We start from the raw sequence: 25,414 nt of genomic DNA on the forward strand, positions 1-25,414 counted from the left end.
GTTTAGCATAAATTAAGAAATTAGAGACAGAATTTATATTAAAACTAGATAACAAATATAAGAATAATTCAGGCGGAACTAAAAATAAATAAATAAATTTTATATGTCCTTAGGTCAAAAAAAGGATTTTGTAAATTAAAGTATTTAGTTATTTTTTATTAACTAAAAATAAATAAAGAAAAAAGAAAAAAGAAAAGGGGGCGTTGGGTTATTGAGAAGGTCCATGAAAGAACATATATTGGTAACACTACGCGACGGCCCGACCATGATATTTTAGTCTCTGCCTTCTCTGTATCGCCTCCCATAAATTCTCCGTTGAATTTTCCAATTCTCTCTGTCTCTCTGTCTCTCTGGTTCTTTGTTTTGTTTGTTAGTTTGACGATCATGGAGCTTGAGCACCAAGTTTCTTCCTCCCAATGATTCTCTTTTAGATCCCTTTTTCAAGCCCCATTGCTCTTTCTCTCTCTCTCTCTCGATTTCATTTTCTTTCCCATTTTCCACCAGAAACAGAGGTGGGAGAATTATGGTTTACTCCTACAAAATGCAAGAAATTGCATCAACAATGGGTTTCACGCTCTCCGATTTCGCCGATACTTTGGAACAAGAACGCACCAAAGTTCTAATGTTTCAGCGCGAGCTCCCTCTCTGTTTGCAGATCGTTTCCCATGGTATGAACCCATTAAACCCCCCTTCTCTGTTTCTTCTTCTTCTTCTTCTTTTCTGATTTGGGTCTTTTGCAGCCATTGATTGCTGCAGGCAGCAGCTATCGGAGACGACGACGGAGAATCGTCAATCCGAGTGCTCCGACCAGACTTCCAGCGACATGGGTCTTGTTCTTGAGGAGTTCATTCCGATTACCAGAAATGGGGTTTTTGATTCTGAACAACCACGACACCTCCATGAAGCTCAAACAGAGAACAACAAGGTTAACGACTCTGATTTAAACAATTTGAATTTGCCTCCCTCCGATTGGCTCAGATCTGCTCAGCTTTGGAATCAGACCTCAGATCCTTCTACTCTGAGTCAGGTAAAATTTTCCCCCCATTTCGCACGGATTTTAAATTAAGTCTCGTCGGTAATTTATGCGTTATTGTGTCTGGTGGTGCAGGACACGCCGGAGAACACGAGGGTTGTTGAGGTAAACAGAAATGGAGGTGCTTTCCAGCCATTTCAGAAGGAGAAAACCTGTGGTGGCGGAGGGATGATGTCGTCGTCTTCAGATCCGGTTCCGGCTGCGGAGACGGGGTTAGGCGGAAGCAGCCGACGGGAAGAGAAGGAAGCACAGAATCAGAGGAAACAGAGACGTTGCTGGTCTCCGGAGCTGCACCGGCGGTTCCTTCATGCGCTTCAGCAGCTCGGAGGCTCCCATGGTAAGGAAGAACATGAAAATTGAGTTTATTGTTAAGGAATTGAATTGAATTAATTTATATGGTTTGAATTAAAATGGCAGTGGCGACGCCGAAGCAAATAAGGGAATTGATGAAGGTGGATGGTCTTACCAACGGCGAAGTCAAAAGTCATCTACAGAAGTATCGTCTGCACACCAAATGTCCGACTCCGACAATCCACAACAACGAGACCGTCCAACCGCCCCAGTTCCTGGTGGTCGGAGGCATATGGGTACCGGCGTCCGACTACGCCACCACTTCCTCCAGAGAAACAGTCAGCGCCGCTACCGCCAACGGAATATATGCACCGGCGGTTGCAACGGCGGCGCCGCAGCCATTACCCAGTACAGTTCAAAAGCCCAAGCCCAGGCCCATGATTCCTTCCTCCTCCTCCGCCGCCGCTGCCGCCGCCGAATGTAATTCTTCTACTACATCTTCCTCTACTCGCACTTCAGTTTCACCTGCTTCTTGAGCTTCGAAGGGTTGAAATTTTGTTTATTTTTTCCTTTTTTTCTACACTTTTTGATGTGTAAATGTTTTCTTACAACATTTTTTTAGAGGTAACTCAAATAATTTTTATTGGTAAAAAATCTATTTATTTATTTTAAAAGATTTAATTTAACTTAAAAGTTATTATGAAATTAAATATAAACAAATACATTTATATATAAATTGTATTTTTAAAAATGAACAGTTTAATTCAATTAAAAGAATTAAATTATTGGAAATTTTCTAAATACAAAATAAAAATTAAGTATTTAAAAAAGAAATATTCAAATATAAAATCATTACAAAAATCAAACAATAAGTAAAAGTTTGATCTGAAAAAATGAGAAGAAAAAAAAAAAGAATTAAAGCATTTTTATTGGATCTTTAAAAGAATTATGGCGTTTACAAAAATCAAGAAAATAATAATTCATATAAAGATAATTACATGCTTGGAATTACTTGTTTCAATTGGTTTTGTTAGGTAAAATGATTTATTTATAATTACTACTCTAATTTTTTAAAATTATAAATGACTTTATTATTTGGTTCCAAATTTAAGAAGTGATTCTGATATGAATAATAATTTTTTTTTGAATTATTAATCTTTTTTTTTTCTTTTAAATATATGTTTATTCAAATATAGGGTCTCTTATCTACAAAATAATTAAAATTTTAATCTCACCAAAAAAAAAAAAAATCTATCTATGTTTGACAAAAAAAATAAAAAATAAAACCAACTCAGAGCAACTTTTTCGAAATATGAATGGATATGACTCTAAAATTATTGGTTGATGAATTAATTTAAATTATCCTTGTGATTGAATATTTAAATACTTAAATAAAAGAAATTGAATTAAATTGGATAGATTCATTATTTATCTACAAAATTGGATAGACTCGCTTCAACTTCTATTTTCTATATTATAAGCTGACTTAAGTGATAAAAAATCATTTAGAGTTTTGTAAGTCAACATTTGCGAAGTTGAAGCATAAACAACACTTTTGAATGATAATTTCTTTGAAAATTTTATTTATTATTTTAATTTTATAACTTCTCGTAGTGGACCAAAAAAGTAAGGAAGAGTTACCAAATTCGTCAGTCATAACTCATTTTAGTGGATATTTACAATAGTGACGAATTACTCGTCAATAATGACCCTAACTTCTTATTGTGGGTATTTGAAAAATAGTAGGAAGTTACAAAACTTGGAGATTATTAAATAATTTAAAATTAATGTATAAATTCTAACTGTCTTTGTTTTTTTGTTTTTTTTTTAATTTTATCAGAAAATGAAGATATGAAAGCCAACAAAAATTTGGTGTCCACTTTTTTAACTCTTTCCCAAACCTATGAAACAGATATCCATCGGTTGAGGGAAAATGAATGGAAGTATCCATATATGTATATTTCTCCATTAATCATCTCATTTTATGCAATTATTGTTATAATATTTTTTTTTACTAATAAAATTATTAGGCATCCTTTTAAATATACATAATTATTAAAATTATTAATACTCGAATATTATTATTTTTAAATTTTCAAGTTCAAAAATACCCCTACCCCTTTTAAAAAATTTCAAAACTAGTCTACCATTAATTTTGCGTGAAAATATTTATATTTTATTTCAAAACTACTCTTCAACTTTCAAAAAGATTTCAAGAACGCTCTTTTATTGAATTTTTCAAAATTTTCATTAATATATACAAACTTTCTTTAAAAAGTTTAAAATATAGTTAATGTATAGACAAAAACATTAATACTATGTTCTAAAAATACATATGAACTTTTAAAAATAATATTAAAAAGTTTGGAGAGGAACATAAATAAATCGTCTTCATCCATATAATGCGGAGTAAAAACTTTTTTTTTTATAAAGATTAAGAATGCATCTGTGAATGTATTTTTTAAACAGGTATTTGTGAAGGTAAAAAAAAAAATTCTAAATATTTTTATTAATTTAGCGAAAATAATGCTACAAATCCTTAGTCATCCCACTAAAATTGTATCCTAGGCCAAACCCAACAAATATTAATTGATTTAATTTCCAAGTTTGCATTTTTTTATTTTTTTATTTTTTTATTTTATAGTTTTGATGTTCTAAACAGATCTTATTAGAATATTCCAATATTATTGTAAGACATAAGGAAAATGAAACACACATAATATAGAAGTTTATCCTGGGAAAGTAGAAAGTGGCCAATTAAAGCATTTAAGTTATAAAGCATTATCCCATAGTAGAAGACTTAGAATCTTTCAATACATTTGACTAATTGTTTTGGTAAGGGAAAGTGGGAAAATGGTCCCTTGGTTGAATGAGAAGCCAATTGGGGAAATGCCTCTTTTTATCATAAATTGTATTTCTCTACCACCTCTGCTGCATTCAACCCCTGAAGCAGGCCTGTTGTTTGGGCCAATTTCTTCTGGCTGTGCAGTTCTAGGATTGACAATCACTTGTTCCCAGCTCATCCATTCCTTTCTCACTCCCACTCGCCATTGCACAAACTGTTCTTGGAAGCCTTCGTACCCATTAGGAGTAAGCTAGAGCTGCCAATGGCTTCAACAGCTACCTCTCCCTGTGCACTTCCCAGATTATGACATAAATGCACAACTAGAGTTAGATGAAAAGAAAAGTCCTCTGTGAACTAAAATCAACATGAAAAATATTGTCATGAAGCACTGAAGTGCCAAATCAACCAATACATCTTTTTGTTTTAAACTGTGTTAACAATGTGATTACTGCAAAGGAATATATCTGATCATCTAAAACAGTTCAAATTTTCTGGGATCCGTTCCAATTGGATAGCCCACATCTTCAATATTTTAGAAATAAGAACTACTACTGCATTGCAGCCCGTGTTCGTCAAAGCTACCACTTATACAGTATCTCTGGTAAAACATGCAGGCCTTTAAATTGTTCTCAATTTCGTCCAATCAAGAAGAATATGCTGTGCAATATTTCATCCAATCTCCTACCTGCAAGTGGAAACAATGACTCAGATATAAAATGTGCCAAATTTTTAATGATAAGGGTAATTTCAAAATGATTTTGTATTTGGTTACGTAGTCATTAAAGGTACTTTTGAAAATTATATAAATAAATAAAAAAACACAAACAAAAAAAATATCTATAGAAAAAGTAATTTAACCTCAAAAGCCAGATTCAAACTTATTCTAAGGCAGCATCTTATGCTGCAAGAACAGTAACCAAAGTTTGCATTTTCGTCAGCCTTTGTCTGACAGGAAGACAAACAGGCTGACATATAGAAACTCTACAATGTAGATGTTTTAATTTCCGGATAATACCCTCATCAACTGAAGGGTTGGATACTCGTTGTTAGGCTCCTAACCCTTCCAAAAGATTATCCTGTTCTCTTTCTAGCCCTTTTTGTAGTCCTTGCCCCTCTTCCTCTGTTTCATTCTCCTTGTTAAGGAAGGCTAATATTACCGACATGTCAACTCATGCTTGGCAGTTCTTACACGAGGGGTTAACACTCTGGATTGAATTCAAAGGAACTCTTCAATTGGGCCAGCATTAATGCATTCTCAATAGGAAGGCGTCTAAGGATTTGAGCTATCTGCTTTGGAGTTATCAGTTCACTCGTTCTTGAGACTACCTGTTCAATGTTTTCGGGATTTTGGCCAATAAAGGAATTGATGTCTTATGATGGAAGATGTTTTGCTTCATCTTCCCTTCAGGGAGAAGGTGGTAGCGTTCTCCTTATGCAATTTTATGGAGTATTTGGATTGAAAGAAGTCTTGAACGGCCTGGAGAGATCTTGAAAGCGAGTTTGGTCCAAGCCAAGTTTAACACCTTACTTTGAGTGCTTGTGTCTAAATACTCTTAATTACTCATTAGGTCACCCACGCCATAAATAGGATCCTTATCCTTCGCTACATCGTGTGCATGAAACTTGGTTTAGAGACCATAGGAAGATTGAACTTGATTGATGGTAGTGATGTCAAAATTGCTAACCGCATAGAGATTAGACATAATGAAATAAGAACCATTCCTTTTCATCAGAATGGAGACATTTCTTACATCGTTAGTTTCATTCATGTTTGGCTCCATTCGAGCAACCCTTTTTGTAGGCCCTTTGTTTTTGTTGGCCCATGTTGCTATATCCTCTGTTTGGCCGGGAAAGCTTGGTTTCAATCATTTCAACACTACCAAGTCCCATTTTCAGGGGAACAAAAGCAGATGCGTATTGGAGTTTCTTATTGTCTTCCTGACTAAATTTCTCATTACTAAGGACGAACAATCATGACAATGACCTCGGCAGCAGGAAAAATATAATATGAAGCCTCTTCTTCTACCATAGTTAACCAACTCCAATTAGAAAAGGAAGCTACTTTCGATCATGTGCTATAAATTAATAAATAAATACTCGTAAACACAAAGAGCCCCCTACTAATAAAATAAGTAACAACCCTAAACATGCCAGAATTGAAGCCAGCATCATTACTAACCATAACAAGCTTTGTAATAAAAATTACGGCTCGACAGTTGAGAGGAACGACTGGATTCCAAAAACAATGAACAAAACCCCACCTGAGAGAGCAACCTGAAAAGGAGAAACGAAAATATGACTTAATTACGCTGTTCAACAATAATAACACTAAGTAACTAAATACTTCAGCGTGAAAAAAGAGCAAATCAAATGTTGAATACAATTTTCTCAGAGATTTGTGACGCCAAGCTCCTTCCTCCAAGGACTGCAGCAGTTGTACACAATGCCTGTCCCCTGAAAGGAAAGTTATTAGTGACACTTTCAACTAGAAAAACAGGTAGGTAACTGTGTTGTTTTCCATTCACATCCAATATGATTATCATCACCAGAAGATAAAAATCAGTTCCTACTGAGACCAATCACTTTCTATAAGCAATAAAACGTTCATTCTTGCATTATAACAACATTTATGGTTAAAAGCAGTTTGTCGATCAACTTTAAAGATTTTGTCATTTGACGCACAAAACTAGAGGATGTTCTTCGAAGAACATAGCCTATCCATTGAGCTTGGGGCATATTAAGAAAATCAAATCAAACAAAACTACTGATCGCGGATTACTCATTAGACAGTATATTTTTAAATAATTGCTACAGCCTGAACAAGTCCAATATGAATGTTAAGACTTTAACAAAAAGGACAACATCAAACGGGCAACGATTACACCTTTACCTTTTTTTTTTTAACAAGAAATAATGATAGAACCTTTACAATTGTACATAAGTAGGCAGGAGGTTGCCATAATTTAATAAACAATATATGCAATGCAGTTATCCTAGAGCCTACCTCCTACAAGTTTGAACGATCACAACCTTTTAATGGGGAATTTTAACCACATGTATATTAGATAGTTGAGATACCAGAACTTTCCAAAAGAATCTTGCTTACGATAATGCAAGATACAGATATCTGATATCATAAGCAATGAGGCCCTAACATGCGCACAATGAATTCCATATATGAATCCAAAACTCATCTTATGCTCATAGGACAAAGTGGGGTCTCTATTGGGAAAATAATGGAAAGGAAATTTGTCTACTGAAAAAAAAAAATCAGAGGGAACAAACACATGCACGAAGAATCAATCCAAATAGAAGGGTTAAGTTCAAAGGCACAACTTACAAAATTCCACCAAGAACGACACCTAGTGGGTCTTCATCTGCAGCTAAGCCAATGGTCGCTAGCTGACAGAGGCAGTAAAAAATAACAGTACTATAGGTGTGAGACAACACCATAAGTTAGATAGAAAGGTCATTCTCAGTTCTGATATGATACTAACCTGACTCTTGTCACCCCATTCGCCAAAAAAGGTAATGGAAAATGCCTGCAGAAACTCCAGGGGAAAGAGTTAAGTAATCTTACATTTACATTTTACTGAATTATCAGAGGTAACAAAAATATAACCTTAAGATATATTGGTGATAAGAACTGCAAGAGAATTGACCGATTGTGCTTCTTCACTTCATCATCAACCTGTCATGAGGTTAAGCTTTATGATTCCAAAATACCACATAAGCATCTTATATCTGTAATTTCAACATGCCAATCTAAACATAAAAATAGAAATACTACAGCTTCTCCTTCCTTCTCTAACAAGGACTTCGACCAATTCTATCCCGTAACAAAATGATAAGAATAATAATCAATTTAGAGGAATTGACTTCAAAAGGGAATAAAGTATATAAACGATCTGCAAATGGGATTCTGAACACTTAATTGTCTTAAAAGTTGTTAAAGTGGAAATTCTTGAATTCTTTATATAAACACTATAGGACGGAGTAAATTTTTTGAAATGACTACAATGGGTGACAGTTTATAAGGGGTAAGAGAATGTATAGTCTCTTTCTGATAGTATAATATACCTTATTGCCATCTTTGGAACCTTTTTTATTGGACTTCAAATCAGCATCCTAGGCACAAGTGACAGTTGAGGTAAAAAATGGAATCCCAGCTATGTGTGCAGAAGTGACTTAAAAAATATAAAGAAATAAATAAAACCCTAACCAATTTAGCTTCAACTTCAGCTAGTTCTTCAGACTCCCTGTCAATAAAAAAATTATAACAAAAAAAAAGAAGTCAATTGATCAGCAGTTCATTTGGTTACTTACGTGCACAAAGAAAATTAAATTAATATTGGGAGAAAAATACGAAATAACAAGAAACCATTACCCTCCATTATTAAATACATCCCATAAAGACCACAGCCCAAAACCAAGGAACAAAAGAGTTGTGACATGATGAGTCAATTTACGTGAGATCTGCAAAAAACCACAATCCATTTACGTGAGATCTGCTCAAAAACACAAAGAATAACTGGAGAAGAAAATGACCAGGGAGGAACCAAAAATGATTGATAGTTCAAGACAACTAAACAAAGGAGAGCATTTTTCCCTAACAATAAGAAAGATTGTAGCTAAATAACAAAGGATGACATCAAAGCTCAAGGAAGCACATTACCATTTCAAGTTTTAAATTCTTTTGTTGAAAATAAATTCATTCAGATGAAATGATTTCGTACTCCAACTTACCAATACAACATAAAATACAAAGAACTGATTCCTAACTGCATTCATCTAAAACTACCACCTTTCAAATCGGAGAAAAAAATATGGATCTAAGTGACTTAATTTCTTCAAAACATGTCTTATTATTGCTTAATCAACAATCAAACAATTATAGTTTATCCCAAAAAAGAAAAACAAAAGCAGCAATTAAATGTTACCATGAAAGAAATTCTCAAGAAGTTCCCTTATCATTCAGTGGCACAAATATGATCCCTGGGAAGAGGAAACCAAAAATAAAGCAAAGAGCAAGCATGCAGATTTATTGGTTTTACTTGAACATTGCAAATCTACTACTGTTGCATCTCACAATATTTAGCAAAGATAATCAAATAGCAAATGCAAAATTACCATCTACATCACATGCATACAAAAAATGCGCTTGATGTTGCCACTTAACCAAGCCCTAGCAGATAAAATAAATAACAGGCAAGAATAAGGCATTCATTTCGAGAAATCAATCTTCTTACCAAATTCGGGGCAGCCCAGCCAACCAGAGCAGAAAGAATGGTCATCACCTAAAAAACAGTAAAACTACTAAGCTAGAGGCATTGATGTTGACCAGGAAGGCGGTGGAGGCACATGCGATGAAGAAACAATGTTTAGTAACTTGAAAAAACATACTTACAATCAAAGCTGACAGACAACCGGACAAGACAAGTCTCCTTGGATGCCGCATTGCCATGATCTTTAAACAGAGGATTAAAACATGAGAAAGTGAATAGAAATTTAAGTAGGAAAAAAATCGCTGTTCATCCCTCAGAAAACTATTAGGAAAACAATATTCGTTCGTAAAGTTCAAAAATAGTAAATAAAACAATTGAGGTAAAAAATGACAGGTCTTTCTTAGTTGAAGTAGATAGATTTCGACAGTAAATCTTATCAAGGCATAAAGTACAAGGACCCTTCTCTAAAGCAAACTATATGATGCTAAATGTCAAATGTTCTCCATGACGACTTCCAATCACCTAGGTCTTTCACATAACAGATCAGACCAAATGTATTATTCCACATGGTGAATATTGTGGTATTGGTATAAGCATCTCATATTTTCAGTAGCTCTTATATAGTTATTAAATGTCATAAAGTAATAAGAATTTTTTAGTAAAACAACAATTTATAAGATGCGTGATTCTCCTTTGTCCATTTCCCAAACATGAAGGAATGTAACAAAAGAGAAATTTTGACCAACTGGGTGAAAGCGAGGGGAGACAGGCAGCGACAGGAACACTGTTTAGGAAAAACAACCGAATCGCATTTCCATCTCCAGGGAAGCAGGGAGGAAAAGTCATCCGGTTAGAGTAGAAGATCCGTATCCCAAACTAATAAGTTCACCTTTAACTCGTCTTATATAAGGAAAATATTATAAGGTCCTTAAGTAGAGAATCTCTCCTTGAAAAAAAGAAAAAGAGGAAGAAATAAAATTCCCTCCTTATGTGGGAATCAAATAAGTCTGCACTCCGACCGATAAAAGATAATCCGATAACTACAAAACGTGATATTGAAGCGTACTTTAAAATCCACTATGCGAAGTAGCATAACATACATGATACATATTCCATTCCAGGTCAACTTTCGGATGAAAACACATTGCTTACTAGTTAGACCAGAAGACACTAAAGACAAATTTATGAAAAGAACAAAAAGATAAAAACAGAAATCCACAATTACGGACTAACCGCAGCCGCGAAGAATGTTTTATCGCCGATCTCGGAGAGCACAGTCATGGCAAGCGACTTGGTAAAACCCTGGAAACATAAGGAAATGAAGAAACAAACATCAAATTAAATCCGAGCAGTACGACGGAAAAATCAAGAAAAAAAACAGATCAAAGACCTGGATGACGGAGGTGGCCATGGGTGGATAAAGGAAGAGGAATTATGAAAAGAAGGGATCGAAGAGGCAAGGAGAGGAGCGTCAGAGAGTGGATTCTCCGACGGGCTCCGAGTCACCAAACTGCAGTGAAATGAAGCGGTGGATGTGACGTCGCTGGGGTCGGAAGTTCGGGAGGGGACTCGGAGAAGGAGGGAGTGGCGAGGAAGAAGGGCGTGTGGCGTGGATTCCCAATTAATGATTCTTTTTTTGGCTTTTAGTTTTTTTTTTTTTCTTTTTTCAGAATTTAAAATGACAGAGATTAAAGACCAATGGTTGCGCTTGCGTCTAACAACCGCGGAAATTATTAAATCTTTTTTTTATATTATAATTAAATTACTAAAAAAAAATAATAGAATTATACCCCCAACTTTTGAAAATTTCATTTTAACCCTCTATGTTTAAGATTATTTCAAAACAATCCTATTTAAACACAAATATAGAAAAAATAAATAAAGCAAATGCAATCTTTTTCCTAATTTTCTCCCCTTCCGTTTATATATATCTATGGAATCCAAATCTCCAAAATTATTTTTCAAATTAAAATAGAGTTGCTACCTGTCCAAAACTAACAATATCTACTAGTAGTGGGATTGTGTGATCGGTGCACTGTAAAGATGTTGGACCCCAAAGAGGTGAATTGTGAGATCCCATATTAATCAGAGAACTAAAAAAAACTCATAATAGAAGTGTTTTAAAATGGTTGAAATAACTTTTTTTCTCTATTTTGGTAAAAGTTATATTCAATAACTTGTTAGACTTTTTCTCTCATAAAATACATGTAAGCTTATAAAACTTAATATATTGGGATGTCTTCTAACTAAACAATTTTAATTAATTTTTTTTTAAACAATCGTCACGACAAGAATTAGTGAGCTAATTAGACCTAGGACAAGAATTCAAGAGTCCAAGTGAAAATAAATCGAGAATCGAAAAAAATCATGCAAAAAGAATTTTTGTAGCCATTCATCCTAAAGCATAACGTCAAGGTGCTACAAAATATGAAGAAATAAAGAAAAAACACGTCTAGTTTTTTCTTGAAGGCAATTTTGTAAATTTTAGGGACAATGATAGACGGTGTTCCAAGCATCTTGATGTTGCGACTAGCTTTTCCAATTGAGTTGGGAAAGACCTTTTAGAGGAAAAATGTTCAATTTCGATTTCTACTCATTTTAGAGGAACATTGAGTCGAAAACGCTATTCAAGGCTTGGAAGCATAGTAATTTACTTAATTATAAATAGAAAACTTTTTTGGGAGTGAAATGTTACTAAATGACAAGGTCTATAAGACTAATATCAAACCTTTTAGAACCATATGGGTTATGTGTGGGGTCAATTAGGAGATTTTCAACTTTCTTTAGTCGTGATCTTATTTAGATAAGGGTACGGAACTACATCGGTAAATGGGCGTTGGTAGGCACGAGGGTCACCCCCTCTTTTATGACAGGGACATTACAGATCCTACCAAGGAGACATCAACTACACCCTTAATGGAGAATCCGTCTTGATGGACAATGTCCATAATGATATGAAAAAACCAGAACGAGAAGAAGTTTGTACATTGAGTACCTATGATATCCAAATTGATGACGATGGAAATGGACTAGTAAATAACTAATCAAGATATCTTAGAACCCTAAGATAGACCTCGTGAAATAATTTGGTGTTCGATTGACACTAAAGTCACTCGAGACACACGTATGTGCCACAAGGTAGCTCGCTTAAGCCATAAGGGCCAGAGGTGATGGATAGCTGACATCATATCTTATGAGGCATTTTCATTCCTCCCCATAGGCCATATGGGCGGGGATTTGAAAATTCCCTCCAAAACTTCGACTTTCGAAGTTGAAGTTAAGGTCCTAGACCATTGCCTGACCCTTCAACAAGCCCATCTCTAACACTTTTATTTGACATCGTTGCCTTTGCCTTGACTTATCTTTAATGCACATTTATGTGGTATGTTAGTTGACTGCATAGAATGGTATGTTAGATGATCACCCTTTCAGACCAAAACCTTATACGAAGCCTTAAACCAACTCGGCCATCTCAACATGGGTTGAGCCACATCCCTAAAGGTAAACCTAAATCTCAATTGGTAAAATTAGGGTAAATCTAATATTATATCAACACTCATGAAACTATGCTTCTCTTAATTAATTCTGTAGGTGAAGTTTGTAATATAAGAGCAATAAGTCCTGTTTAATTAAATGATAATCCATATTTGATTACACACTGGTAATGTCTCGCAATCCATGGGTAGACATCACAAAATCAAACCCCAAAAACAAAAAGAATGCTATTACAACTTGTACTGAAAATAAAACAAGAGTTAAAAAGAGCTTGCATTCTGAAACCCATCGCTTTCTCTCTGTGTTTTCCTCTTCCACTTTCATCTTTCTTCAGTGCCATGATCTTCAACAAAGGCTCTGTCTTTAAACGCCATTGTTGCACTGCGTAAAGTCGAGGAAGAAGAAATGGGTAAAAGGAAAAAAGGGTCGAAAATGGGGGATTGGACGTTAGAGATAGAAACGAAGGTTACGTACAGAGATGGGAGAGAGAAAGTGAATTCTGTTTTACCTCTGGAGAAACAGAGTATTGGGAAACTAAAATCCCAACTCAGATAGCAATAATGAAAAGTCTTACTCTCTCTCTCTCTCTCTCTCTCTGTAATTGTAGGACTGATACGCTATTCTGTTCTTACAAACATACATCAACAGATTTTCTTCCACTGCACAGCGATTGCTTTCTTTCTTCTTCTCTACCCTGAATTTGCTTTCAATTCCTCTGCTTTTGCTACCCTTTTTTTCTTGTTTGTTTCCTGAGAAAGACAGGGAAAGTAAAGGGTGTTGTTGTTTCTAGTAAAAATGCAGAGCTTTGAAAACCCAGATCAGTTCTATGTCCATTCTTCTTCTTCTTCCGTTGTTCTCTGGTAGTGTAGAATGGTTCTTCAACGACATTAATGGGTTTTGGTTTTTGGGGGGTTTGATGATGTTTATTAACTTCCATAGTGGCTCTCTGTTTTTTTTTTTTTTTTTTTTTTTTTTTTTTTTTTTTTTTTTTTTTTTTTTTTTTTTTTTTTTTTTTTTTTTTTTTTTTTTTTTTTTTGTTAAAACAGGGGAGATGACAACGGACGATTCCACACGCGTTTTCTTCCGGATATGGAGCTTCAACAATCCGCTGTTGCTGTTGCTGCTTTTCATCAAGATGATGCTGTTGATTTAAGCCCAAGTATTCTCTCTCCTCTAACTACCTTCTGATTTTAAAATGATTTGGTTTCTTTTCTTGTCTTTTAATATATGTTCTTTTTCTCTAGGCTCTGTTTTCGGTTTAAAATCGACCCACAATACAGCTTTTCCAATCCACCTACCGTACGGGGTATTTCAATCATCTCTTTTTTGTCGTTCTATATCTATGAAGCTTTTAAGGGTTAATGGGTTTCTGGGTTTTTGTTGAATGGTTGTGAAGAGCACGGATGTGGGTTCAATAGGAGGAACAGGGTATTTAGACACGGGACAGCAATCGATGCGGTTGAACAAGCTGGCTCCGCCGCAGACGATGGCGGCTGGGAGCTTTGAGAACTGGGGCGAGTCAGCCATGGCAGATACTAGCCAACAGACTGACACTTCCACAGACATCGACACCGATGAAAGAAACCAGGTGCATATATTGGAAGAAGAAACAAAGGAAAAGAACTCGTTCTTTATCTCTTTCCAGTTTCTTGCAGTGAATGGTTTTTATGTCTGCTTTTTGTTTAGCTTCAGGTAGTTGCACATGGAACTCTCATGGCGGACTCCATGGGTCAATCCAGAGCTAAATCTGTAGATCAGAAGGTCCTCTCATGAAGCTCTTTCCCTTCCCTGTTTTACATTTTTCACAATTTAGTGCTTGAAAACTTCAATATGTAACCATTGAATTTGCTCACAGACGCTTCGTAGGCTTGCTCAGAATCGAGAAGCAGCCCGGAAGAGTCGATTGAGGAAGAAAGTAATGCGTTTTTGCTTTTTGAGTGAGCTGAAAGTTGCATGATGTCGTTGTCGTCATTGTTGTGCTGTTAAAGTTAGAATTTTGATGTCTTAAGTTGATGAAGGGAATATATTTGGAACATTTATAGGTTTTGGTTTTGGATAGGCATATGTCCAGCAGCTGGAAAGTAGTCGACAGAGGCTTGCGCAGCTAGAGCAGGAGCTTCATCGAGCACGCCAACAGGTGTTTGGGTGACCAAGATTTCCCAGAGTTAAATGATTAATGTGAGATCCCCACATTGGCATGGCATTGGCTGGAGAGGAGAACTAAACATTCCTTACAAGGGTGTGGAAACCTCTCACCCATTTTAAAACTTTGAGGGGAAGCTTAGGAGAGAAAGTCCAAAGATGACAATATCTGATAATAGTGGGTTTGTTCTGTTACAAATAGTATAAGAGCCAAACACCGAACTGTGTGCCAACGATGACACTGAGTCCACCAGGGGGTGGATTGTGAAATCCACGTCCACCGGAGAGGGGAATAAATCATTCCTTACAATGATCTGGAAGATTACTTAGTTTAGTTTCTTGTAAAGGCTCTAGTTTCCTCGATTATGGTAAGTTTATTGTGTTTGATTGATATCAGGGCATGTTTGTGGCTTCTGGGGCTGGAGACCATTGTTTATCAATGACAGGAAATGGTAAGCAAAGATGAAACGATGGTGATTACAGTATGTTAGTTTGTAATATGAACTCCTGGATGAATCAGTTGCATTGTTTCATAATATCAACCTTAGGTGCCTTGGCGTTCGATCTCGATTATGCACGATGGCTTGATGAGCATCAACGGCTGGTCAATGATCTAAGAGCATCTGCAAATTCTCAATTGGGAGATGAGGAATTGAGATTTCTTGTTGATGGGGTGATGGCACATTATGATGAACTCTTCAGGCTGAAGAGCATAGGCGCCAAGGCCGACGTTTTTCACATTCTTTCAGGCATGTGGAAGACTCCTGCTGAGAGGTGTTTCATGTGGCTGGGAGGATTCCGTTCATCCGAGCTTCTAAAGGTAAAACTGTTTCGTAAGCTCGAGATTGTTCCACACGGACCGAGTCGTGTGTTAGTTTAACTCACTTGCTGCTCTTGGATTTGAATGAATTCAGATAGTTGGGAGCCATTTGGAGCCTCTAACAGAACAGCAGCTGATGGGTATATGCAATTTGCAGCAATCATCCCAACAAGCTGAAGATGCGTTGTCACAAGGGATAGAAGCTTTGCAACAATCTCTTGTAGAAACTGTTTCCACTGCTTCTATAGGTCCAGCCAGTTCAGGGAATGTTGCTGATTACATGGGTCAAATGGCGATCGCAATGAGCAAGCTAACGACCCTCGAGAACTTTCTACATCAGGTTAACGCTTTCAAGCGTTCAATCAACTTTTAGAATGATAATAGACAAACGAGTATGTATGCAGCTAATTGAGCAATCCTTCATGTCTTCTCTTTCAGGCTGATCTGTTGAGGCAGCAAACGCTCCAACAGATGCATCGGATATTAACCACTCGTCAAGCTGCACGAGCGCTTCTTGTCATCAGTGATTACATTTCACGTCTTCGAGCTCTCAGTTCTCTATGGTTAGCACGACCAAGAGAGTGATATCTAGCTTAGCCATATCGACACCAGACCAAGGGCACTGTCAGAGGGCAATCTACAGCAAGAACATGGCTTCTTGGAACCGAACCATGAAACTTTGAGAACTGTTCTAACAATCTTATTGTGTTTTATCAGTATTAAGGGGTTATGGGTTGCAAGTTGAAACCTTTTTTTGACCCACTTGGTTTCCACTTTGTTTTGTTACCAAACAAGTGTCCTGTTTTTTGTTTTCTTTTCCAGGATGCTTAATTTGGTACGGTTTGATACAGATTAGATTAATGTACTCATATCTATATTAATTATTAAAATTATTATTTTATTGGTCAAAGCCACGACAGTTCATGCTACATAAATTACTATAATAAATTTAATGATATGTTTGATGACAATGTTTGGCGGGCTCCGCTCATTATCCTTACTGTTCTCTTTGTTGGGCTCCCCATGGCTCTAGCCATAAGCTATGACAGCTCCAACTCACAACTTGACGGGTCATAATGTGTTCATTTGTTTTAAATGGATTGGTGGGATTCATGCTCGGAGGGTGTGAAAAGAATGAGAGGTTGGGCTCGGGATTCTAATGCTCGTGCTAATGTAATTATATTTCATATAATTTTCATATGAATAAATTAATCATTTTAATTAATATACGTATAATAGAACTCTAAAAAAAAGGAGACAAACTAGCTAGTAATGGTAGTAATCGTGACAAGAGAAGGTGTGATCTCTATCTCCAACAACTTCATAGTCATGACCATAATGCCAGAAACGGTCCTCCATGTCCGGCTCCGGCAAGCAAGCTACGGCGAAATCAGGACGAGAAGATGAAAAAGAACGGTATTGGTGGGCGGAGAGAGAGGGAAACACGGACGGCCTCCAATCATCATTCTCCAACGAAGGAAACATGGGGTTGGGATTGTGGTCGGCAATGGTTCCGGGGACTACTTGAGCTTGCTCCACCGGCGGCGGTGGGTTTTGATCGGCAATGGGTTCGGGTTCCATTTCTTCGACGTCGAGAATCTCGACTCTGCGATTCATCTTCCTCCGGATCTTAATGGCAATGTCGGACGGCCTGAATCTGCCAAACACGATCAGTCTGTGACTCTCCTTCTCTATCAAATGCTTCTCGATCACTTAGCCATCCAAATCAAAACAACAACAACAAGAATATGAAGGGTGAATTTTATAGTAATTTTGATGAACATTTTTAAAAAAAATTTTGTTTCTCTTATTAATACCTTTCATTTTCAAGATGATCCTTCGAAGTTTCCGGCAGCAAGCATTGCAATCGACGTTGATTTTCATAACCATACAGAATGGCTGCAAAACAATGGGAAATTTATAAGAAAAGCACAAGAAATAAGAAGAAGAAGGAGAAAAGGATTGGCTTGCCTTTGGGTGAGACATGAATTGGAGGGATGTTTTTATGTCGAATTGGGTTTGGATTTGATTTATATTTGTGGAGATAACAATGGAATCTAATTCTGTTTTGGGGTTTAGGGTTTGTTGATGTCTTCTACTTCTTGACTTCCATATTTTTACTTTTTGTGCAAACTTAGCATTGCTTCCTTCTTCTGCCTTTCTCTTTGCATTGCCTTCATGCTACATTCTTCAATCATATTTTCCTTTTTATTTTAGAAATTATGGTTAAATTGGGTCGTTGATTGTTAATAAGGATGATAATAGCAAAATAACATTTAGATACAAAATTTGATGCTCTCAACATGGAGGGGGAGAGCTTTGTGATACCATTAGGTTATCTTTTGTTATACATACAAAATAACATTTAGATAGCGATTTGATACAAAGACTGACCCCCCTCTCCCCCTATGGTTAACATTTCTAAGCTACCAAATTACAAGGCAAAAGCAGGGCAAAAATAAGCATCCAATAGATGCAGCAACACCACCCACTTAACAAAACTCAAATAAATTTAACTTATTAACAAAGAAAATATCGAAAAAGAAATCATCATCTCGACATAACCAAGTTTGAGAGAGCAGGCACGACTGATGAAGTGAACAGAGAATCCCTCAGGTATTTGCAGTTCTCATGATCCACTTTCATGGAGTTTGGAGTCGCACCTCTTTCACATGGACTGGAAGAAGTTGATGGTGAAGAAACCGATCTACTCGCCAATGAACTACTGCCACTGGGTTGGCTTCTTTTTTTGGAACCCGTCCACCGCAATTTGGCAAGCAAACCATCCTTCGACAGATCTGGAACTGTGCTCAATTCTCTAGTCTTGACCGGTCGAGGATCGCTTGATTGACTTCGATCTTCTCCTGGTTGTTTGCTGTCACAAACAGCATCTTGGCTCAACAAGGTCAACGCCTTGTTAGGGAGGTCATCATTTGCTGGACGGGACAAAATTGACGTTGCGATATCTGGCCTTTCTTGCATATGCATCCACCGGTTTCCTATCCATTCTCGAGAATGCCTCAAATCGTCTTGGCCAAGAACCAATTCTTGCTTTTCACCTGAACGTATATATTGAAAATGCAATTTAGTGAGGATTTTTTTTCATGGATAACATTTATCACTCCAACAAATTACGAACCTGGCAAGTAAACTTGAAACTTGTCTTCGGATTCCTTCTGAATTATAATTCCTTCCCACCAACCATCGTGCCACCACACATCAACGATTGTCCCGACATTGTAAACCAAGGCAGCTTTGCTATCCTTACTGGGCTGTGGACGAATAACTAATCGTCCATTGATGCGTAAACCCAATTGATCAGCAGCTGCAACTCTGGATGCTGAAAGCCATTCCTGCAAGCAATGACCATCGATCTCATATTAAAAATCAGAAAACGAGAAGCCAAAGAGAACCGTAATCACCCAAAAGAAAGCACATACCATAAGCTTGTTCAACTCGTCATCGGCATCCTGAAGATTGTGATATTGCACCTTGACCTTGTCTCTGTGCTTTTTTACTATTGAAGCTCTAAACCAACACCCTCGAATACTGCTGTCGTGCGAGAGAACTTCAATCTCTGATCCTACAGATAACTGGCCAGAAGAAGCATTGTTCAACTCCTTGCCTATAAAAGTTTTAGAAGCACAACCCCATTTGGAACTGAAAACAAAACCGTTGTTCCTGCGCACGTCAAGAGAAGAAGATATATTTCCAGGCTTTCTCTTCTCAGTATTTTGCGCGTCATCTTTTCTCAAGCGTCGATACCTCTTTCGAGGCCTCATCTCAGCACTCGTGTCATCTTCTGACTGCTGAGAGTGGGTGTGGGCTTTCGAAGAAGAAAGAGCATACATGTATCTGAGTATTTCTTGCTTCCAATAGCCTTTGATCTGTGTAATATCAAAGGGTTTGATATCATCATTATCAAATTGCTTCTCACAAACATACGGCTCCAATAAAGTATGTTTCGCCTCGTTCTGGAACTTCTGAAAATGCTGGGGACTGAGAACAGTTGCTGCCCCATCTATGCATTCAACACTGAGATCTTGAAGACAAAGAGAAAAGTAAATCTCTCTGTCACTAAAATTGTGTGGCAAAACAATATCAACCTCATCAATTTTGTGAAACCATCGTACCACAACCATCCTGTTGCTTCGAGAGTCTTCATACATATCCTCCAAATATGCAACAAGACGTTTGCCTTCCTCGGCTAAGACGTATACAAAGTCATGAACCTAAAAGATTATGATAAAGAAAATGCAAGATTAATACAAGGCAATAACAAATGAACAGAAACTTGATTCACTGTTCGGATAGACAAAAAGGGATGTTAGAGAACAAACAGAACTACTCACCGAGATCTTAAAACCGTTGCGGCTGAAAGATGGATAGTGCCATTGCTTTCGCTTACAGGTCCATGGAGATCCTAGCCAAGAAAAATCCCTGGTATATTGACCCAACTTCATCTGTTGAACGTCCTGAAAAGAGAACTAGCAATAAGAAAACAATAGAACTGGCAAGCTTTGAGGCTGGAGAATGCTAAATAACTTGCCAATTTTCAGATACTTGGAAACCAGAACACAAATGAATAGAACATAGAACCATCAACTGGTTAAACAAAGAAATAGACCCTCTTAGAGTGCTACCTTCTGAGAAACAACAGTCGACGGGCAAGCATCTTCACCTTCCATGTCCATTATACGATCGGATGGTTGTGATATTTTACGTTGCGAATCTGGTTAAAATAAATAATTGCATTGATTAAACTATGCACAGATTATGCTAACTCATAATAAAAATGATAAAAAGGCATGAAAATTTCAAATAACAGGGAAATACTAGACATGAAGATGGATGAACTGGAATCAAACAACCGAGAAGAATTACGGTGCTCGGAATTTAAAATATTTTCAGCCAGCAAACAGAAAGGTTCACGGGGGAAAACCGAGATAACGAAAATGGAATATTAGCAATCAAAAACACATAACAGTTTTGGCCATGAAAGATCATAACCTATAATTATGAGGCCAAAAGTATTCCGTTGCTTCAATCAGCCCTTTAAAATTTGAGTAAGTGTGCCTGCAGCCCAGATAACTGTCAGTTCACATGAACACGAACACCAGAAATCCATGGAAGAAATAACAACGGTATTGACGAATCAAAAGTAGCCACATGAGAAAGGGAAAAGGCAAAAGAGATCCGATGAGGCCAGAAGGAAAATCAAAACAAAGGCCGATTTTCGGAGAGATGGATTCAGAGTGGCTTATCGAAATGCTGCTAAAAGCTCAAAAACAAACGCAACCCGCTGGATCCCAACCATACAGGATAATCTTAACTGGGAAAGGCATAGTTTCAAGAATTTCGCAAGGAATGAAAAGCCCAAGGGAGAAACCTCCTGAGCATTCAACAAAGTCGAAGACGAACAAGTCACCCATGGCCCGACCATGTCAAGATTTTGATAGATCGGGAAATTGGAGGAAAAGAAACTAAAAAATTTCCTCTCTTCAGAGCACCAAGCCGTTCGACATGGTGATATAAAGAGAGGTTCCAGAGAACCCACAAATGAACCGACCCCCTCTGTTTTGTGTTCTGGAAAACATTAATCTTTCCCCCAAGATCTTAGGACTTCCTCTAGCTCAAATATGGAGAAAGATGTCGAAAACGAATAAATAGACAAACCCTTTAAGAATCCGTTATAGATTATCTAGATCTGATAACGCCCTCCACAAACCAAAAACCCCTGACCAACTGAAAACAAAAAAATCAAAACAACACCAAAAATGGAAGACAGTAAGCTAAAATGGAAAAAGGAAGAAAAGAAAAAAGGGTCGAGGAGAAAAACTTTAGGAACTCCGTGATGGAAATTCCAGAGAGAGACGCGGTAGTACCAGAAACAACAGAGCTTAGCCATTCAACGACCTCTCTGCGAGACTTAAGCTTGGTGAGCGAAGAACTAAGGAAGCGATCCCGCAATGCATAGTGATAAGACATGTGCCTCAAACTCTTCTCCTTGCCCACGACGGCCAGATCTGAACCACCATCGCCACGCTTCAGATAATAGTGAACCTCCCTTCTCCCTCTATCACTGGACACGAAGACCTCATACCAGCTCACAAACCCACACGCCATTGTTGTCCTCTCCGGCAGTGAAGCAACTGAACGCACAGCCGACAAACTCCTTACAAACAGAAAAACGGTGAAGGAACCGGCTCGAGAAATCAAAACCCACAAAAATAGACACCTTGGTCGAATGTGAAAATCCCCGATTAAAACCTTGTAATAGATATTGCAGGGGATGGGGCAAAAACCCAGAAAGAAGAATTGGGATATCACTCTTATTGTATCCTCTTCCTCCTAAATTCTTGTATAAAATTAAAAAATCACGGGGCTGGGCTCCCTTCGAAATATATATAAGAAGGAGAGGGATTGAAGAAAGCGAAATTAAAAGATAGAAAATTTATCGAAATAGTATAAATGGCAGAAGCTAGGGCTTCGAGATTGCGGATTTAGGGATAGCGATGAACGGCTAAGATTGAATCGACGAGGATGGCTAAAAGAAATCGCGCGTATTACTTTCATCTTACGAAATGCCGAAAACACCCCTGCGAAGTGAGGCGATTTACGATGAGAGCCGCAGCGTGTGTAAGGTTCGGTGTCACGTGCGGCTAGGAGGGTTTTACAATGGTGCAAACAGATGTAGCTTGAGAAATATAGGACCGGTTTTTTGAAGGTTGAGAGTAAAAACCGTAGTTGCCGGTTTTTTTGAAGGGAAGACTCGCGAATTGTGAAGCAAAATTAAATTTATTACAATTAATTTAAAAATAATTCATGAATTTATTACAAATATTAGATTTAACCTCATCTGTTATTAATTAATTTATAAAAAAATATTTATGTTGGGAAGTTTATATAATTATTATTTTACACTCATATAATTTATAATATATTATATTAATATGTAATTTTGTGAGAAATAAAATTATTTTAGTTTTCTTTCTCATGACTTGGTGGTACAACACGGGTTCTTCCTTTCGGTCGATCTCTTCTTCTTCTTTCTTGATCTCTTTATTTCTAATCTCTCTATAGTTTGTGATCGTCTCTCAACTTATCTCATTTTTTACTTTTTTTCGATTGTCATATATGAGGATCCTCTCCTCGTATCTAAATGATTTTATTGCCACTAAAGAGTGAAATCATCGAAATAAAGATATAGTGTTTGATGGAGTTTGTGATCGTCCAATGGAAGCTGAAAACAATTGATTTGATGAGCTCACAACCTCTAGGAAAGACAGTCTCTTTAGCACACAATTGCTCAATCTAGGTCATGTTTGGTTCTCAATTTTAAGTGGTTGTTCTGAAATGGGATTTAGTTAGCAATCAAGTTTTTCTTTCAACGGTTGACTACTTTCTAGATTGGGGGTTGAAACTAACATAAATACTAATAATTCAAAAAGACTTTTCAAATACTTCTAACTACATAAACGCTATAGCAATCAAATATGTACTTTTAGCAATATTCATGTCATCGTCATTCACTTAATTATAACTATCAATTTATAGGTATTCTATTTTACTGGTTGATATTTGAATGCAAGTTTGGATTAGTTCCTACCATTAGATGAGCTAATTTCCATAATAATGTTATAAATTATGATGTTGTGGAATGCTTCAAGTGAAATTAGAAGAGTAAAATTAAGAAAGTTCATTAACAACTTCCCTTGGTTGGGTTAATTGGTGTGGTCGGGTTCTAATTAGTTGCACATTTAAATTAATTAAGCTTAAGTGAATAATTGTTATGTTTGAGAGTAAATATAATGGGATGAATAAAACCTGATAAATACTGTATTATAAAAATCTATAATTTTAATACGTTTTTAAATGACACATGAGTTTCGAGGGCTAATACCAATAAGAGCAACATGACTTTGGAATTCCAAAGTTTAGTACAACCAATTTAAAATTTAAAAATGAAAAATTAATTAGAAAATTATGCTTATATTGCTGCACTACTACGCTCTCTAGTTGAGTATTAAACGTTAAATGTGATGTAATTGGACATGCACAAAAATGAAGGGAGTGGCCCAAACTCAATTGATAAGGTCAATTGGCTCAAGTCCATTGGTTCACTCACAACCTACAAGGTCGAACCGACCCCATCTTGTTAGGAAAAAACCATTTCGTGCTCCTTATCTATTATTAAATATGGAATTAGTTTAAAAGTCACTTCCTCCTCTATTATTTTCGAATAAAAAAGCATAAAAAAAAATATAAAAAAAGGAAAAGATAAGGTCAATAATATGGCAACCAATGAATAGTAATTGTAATTTGCAACGTTACGCAATCGACCGCAACGAACGGTCAATTCCATTTTAAAAAAAAATTAAAATAAAGAATAAAAAACGGGTTGAGAGATAAGAGTGATGACGTGCGAGAAAGCAGGGCCCACACACGTTCTGGCCACGTCAGAAACCGCGTAAAGAATCCACATGAAGAGCAATAGACGTGGAAGCAGACAAGTATATCTCCTGCCATTGGATATGTCAAAGAAGAATTTAAAAATGAAATGGGCAGTAAAAGAATAATAAAGAAAATGGTGGGGGTGGAAAGAAGAATAAGAGAAAAGTGAGGGGGGTAGGGAATAAAGGCAAAAATGATGACGTGAGTGGTTCCAAAATGCCGCCAAAGACAGCTAAGCCGGCCCCACCCTTGGGCGCCGAGCCGCCAGGTTTCCTTTTTTAGTGTGTTCTTAGATATTTATTTAAAAATTAATTAGAAGTCTATATTTAATAATCGATCCAATTTCCAATTCGTGGATAAAACGTCCTCCCATTATTGAATTTTTTTAATTCTATATTAAATAAATAATTAATTTTATAACTTTGTATTATTTTCTTAAAATATAAAATAAACCCATAAAATTAAAAATTTAAAGATGGGTTAATATGCATAATCTCAAAGAAAATTATTAAAATAAGATACCAACCAAGCCCAAACTAATTAAAAATATTGTGTTTAACGGTTAGACCTATATTCGAATGAAGTTCTTTCGAGATATACACCTGGGTAAGCTGATTTCATATATATTTTATAAATAGTGTTTTAGAAGATATATTCTTTGTAACGCCACGTGCTTGAAATCATTTATTTAAATTCCTAGCCGTCATGATGCTTACCATCTTGGTGTTACTATGTCTATTTCTTTTTGTATTTTATCTCTCTTGTTCTTCGTGCTATTTTTATATAGGATTGAGGGTGAGTTGTGTTATCCTAACCATTGATATCAGAGTTATGAGAGATTCATCCCAATCTATGAAGATGGAAACTCGAAGATTAGAATCGAGAAGTTTGATGGATCCGATTTTGATTTTTGGAAGATGATAATGGAAGATTATCTCTATTAGAAAGATCATGAACCCTTATCCAGGGTGAAGCCAGATTCCATGACCACGAAGCAATGAAAGTTCAAAGATCGGCAAGCTCTAGGGTTGATTCAGTTGATGTTGCCTAGAAATGTGGTGTTAACATCATCAAGAAGAAAGACAACATTGGATTTGTTGAAGGCAGTG

General features: G+C 36.6%; 5 protein-coding genes across 9 annotated transcripts; 2 read left to right on the top strand and 3 right to left on the bottom strand.

The window, feature by feature from the left end:
* Positions 1–204: 204 nt before the first annotated feature.
* On the top strand, positions 205–1,940 carry LOC111489844 (transcription factor HHO3-like). Of its 2 annotated transcripts, none has more exons than XM_023138267.1 (4): positions 205–668; positions 741–1,027; positions 1,121–1,370; positions 1,451–1,940. In XM_023138267.1, exons 1-4 carry the CDS (start codon positions 524–526, stop codon positions 1,858–1,860), a joined length of 1,092 nt encoding a protein of 363 aa, XP_022994035.1. In that variant the 5' UTR covers positions 205–523; the 3' UTR covers positions 1,861–1,940. The 2 variants fall into 2 exon arrangements, with proteins under 2 accessions (XP_022994035.1, XP_022994034.1); XM_023138266.1 differs by having other exon boundaries at positions 524–668; positions 1,109–1,370.
* A 2,575-nt stretch (positions 1,941–4,515) lies between these two features.
* On the bottom strand, positions 4,516–11,032 carry LOC111489854 (GDT1-like protein 4). The gene is made up of 13 exons (XM_023138278.1): positions 10,785–11,032; positions 10,628–10,696; positions 9,577–9,636; positions 9,419–9,466; positions 8,557–8,645; positions 8,392–8,428; positions 8,250–8,297; positions 7,792–7,860; positions 7,667–7,711; positions 7,510–7,571; positions 6,551–6,623; positions 6,349–6,443; positions 4,516–4,854 (listed from the first exon to the last, which is right to left on the bottom strand). The coding sequence occupies exons 1-12, from the start codon at positions 10,803–10,805 to the stop codon at positions 6,372–6,374; spliced, it is 693 nt and encodes a 230-aa protein (XP_022994046.1). The 5' UTR covers positions 10,806–11,032; the 3' UTR covers positions 4,516–4,854; positions 6,349–6,371.
* Positions 11,033–13,495: 2,463 nt separating this feature from the next.
* LOC111489837 (transcription factor HBP-1b(c38)-like) lies at positions 13,496–16,741 on the top strand. 3 transcript variants are annotated; one of them, XM_023138255.1, is made up of 11 exons: positions 13,496–13,749; positions 13,936–14,048; positions 14,134–14,195; positions 14,286–14,477; positions 14,582–14,650; positions 14,745–14,804; positions 14,949–15,026; positions 15,429–15,483; positions 15,580–15,851; positions 15,946–16,191; positions 16,290–16,741. In XM_023138255.1, the coding sequence occupies exons 1-11, from the start codon at positions 13,685–13,687 to the stop codon at positions 16,434–16,436; spliced, it is 1,359 nt and encodes a 452-aa protein (XP_022994023.1). In that variant the 5' UTR covers positions 13,496–13,684; the 3' UTR covers positions 16,437–16,741. The 3 variants fall into 3 exon arrangements, with proteins under 3 accessions (XP_022994023.1, XP_022994021.1, XP_022994024.1); XM_023138253.1 differs by having other exon boundaries at positions 13,499–13,749; positions 14,576–14,650; XM_023138256.1 differs by lacking the exon at positions 14,949–15,026 and having other exon boundaries at positions 13,499–13,749; positions 14,576–14,650.
* Positions 16,742–17,043: 302 nt separating this feature from the next.
* LOC111489856 lies at positions 17,044–17,907 on the bottom strand. The gene is made up of 3 exons (XM_023138280.1): positions 17,823–17,907; positions 17,669–17,750; positions 17,044–17,563 (listed from the first exon to the last, which is right to left on the bottom strand). Exons 1-3 carry the CDS (start codon positions 17,835–17,837, stop codon positions 17,118–17,120), a joined length of 543 nt encoding a protein of 180 aa, XP_022994048.1. The 5' UTR covers positions 17,838–17,907; the 3' UTR covers positions 17,044–17,117.
* A 209-nt stretch (positions 17,908–18,116) lies between these two features.
* On the bottom strand, positions 18,117–22,298 carry LOC111489832. 2 transcript variants are annotated; one of them, XM_023138244.1, is made up of 7 exons: positions 21,737–21,866; positions 20,862–20,927; positions 20,495–20,583; positions 20,204–20,326; positions 19,292–20,083; positions 18,991–19,204; positions 18,117–18,910 (listed from the first exon to the last, which is right to left on the bottom strand). In XM_023138244.1, exons 3-7 carry the CDS (start codon positions 20,543–20,545, stop codon positions 18,402–18,404), a joined length of 1,689 nt encoding a protein of 562 aa, XP_022994012.1. In that variant the 5' UTR covers positions 20,546–20,583; positions 20,862–20,927; positions 21,737–21,866; the 3' UTR covers positions 18,117–18,401. The 2 variants fall into 2 exon arrangements, with proteins under 2 accessions (XP_022994012.1, XP_022994011.1); XM_023138243.1 differs by lacking the exon at positions 20,862–20,927 and having other exon boundaries at positions 21,737–22,298.
* Positions 22,299–25,414: the final 3,116 nt, after the last annotated feature.

The sequence above is a fragment of the Cucurbita maxima genome, unplaced genomic scaffold (genome assembly GCF_002738345.1).
Source record: "Cucurbita maxima cultivar Rimu unplaced genomic scaffold, Cmax_1.0 Cma_Scf00014, whole genome shotgun sequence".
Taxonomy (NCBI): Eukaryota; Viridiplantae; Streptophyta; class Magnoliopsida; order Cucurbitales; family Cucurbitaceae; genus Cucurbita; species Cucurbita maxima.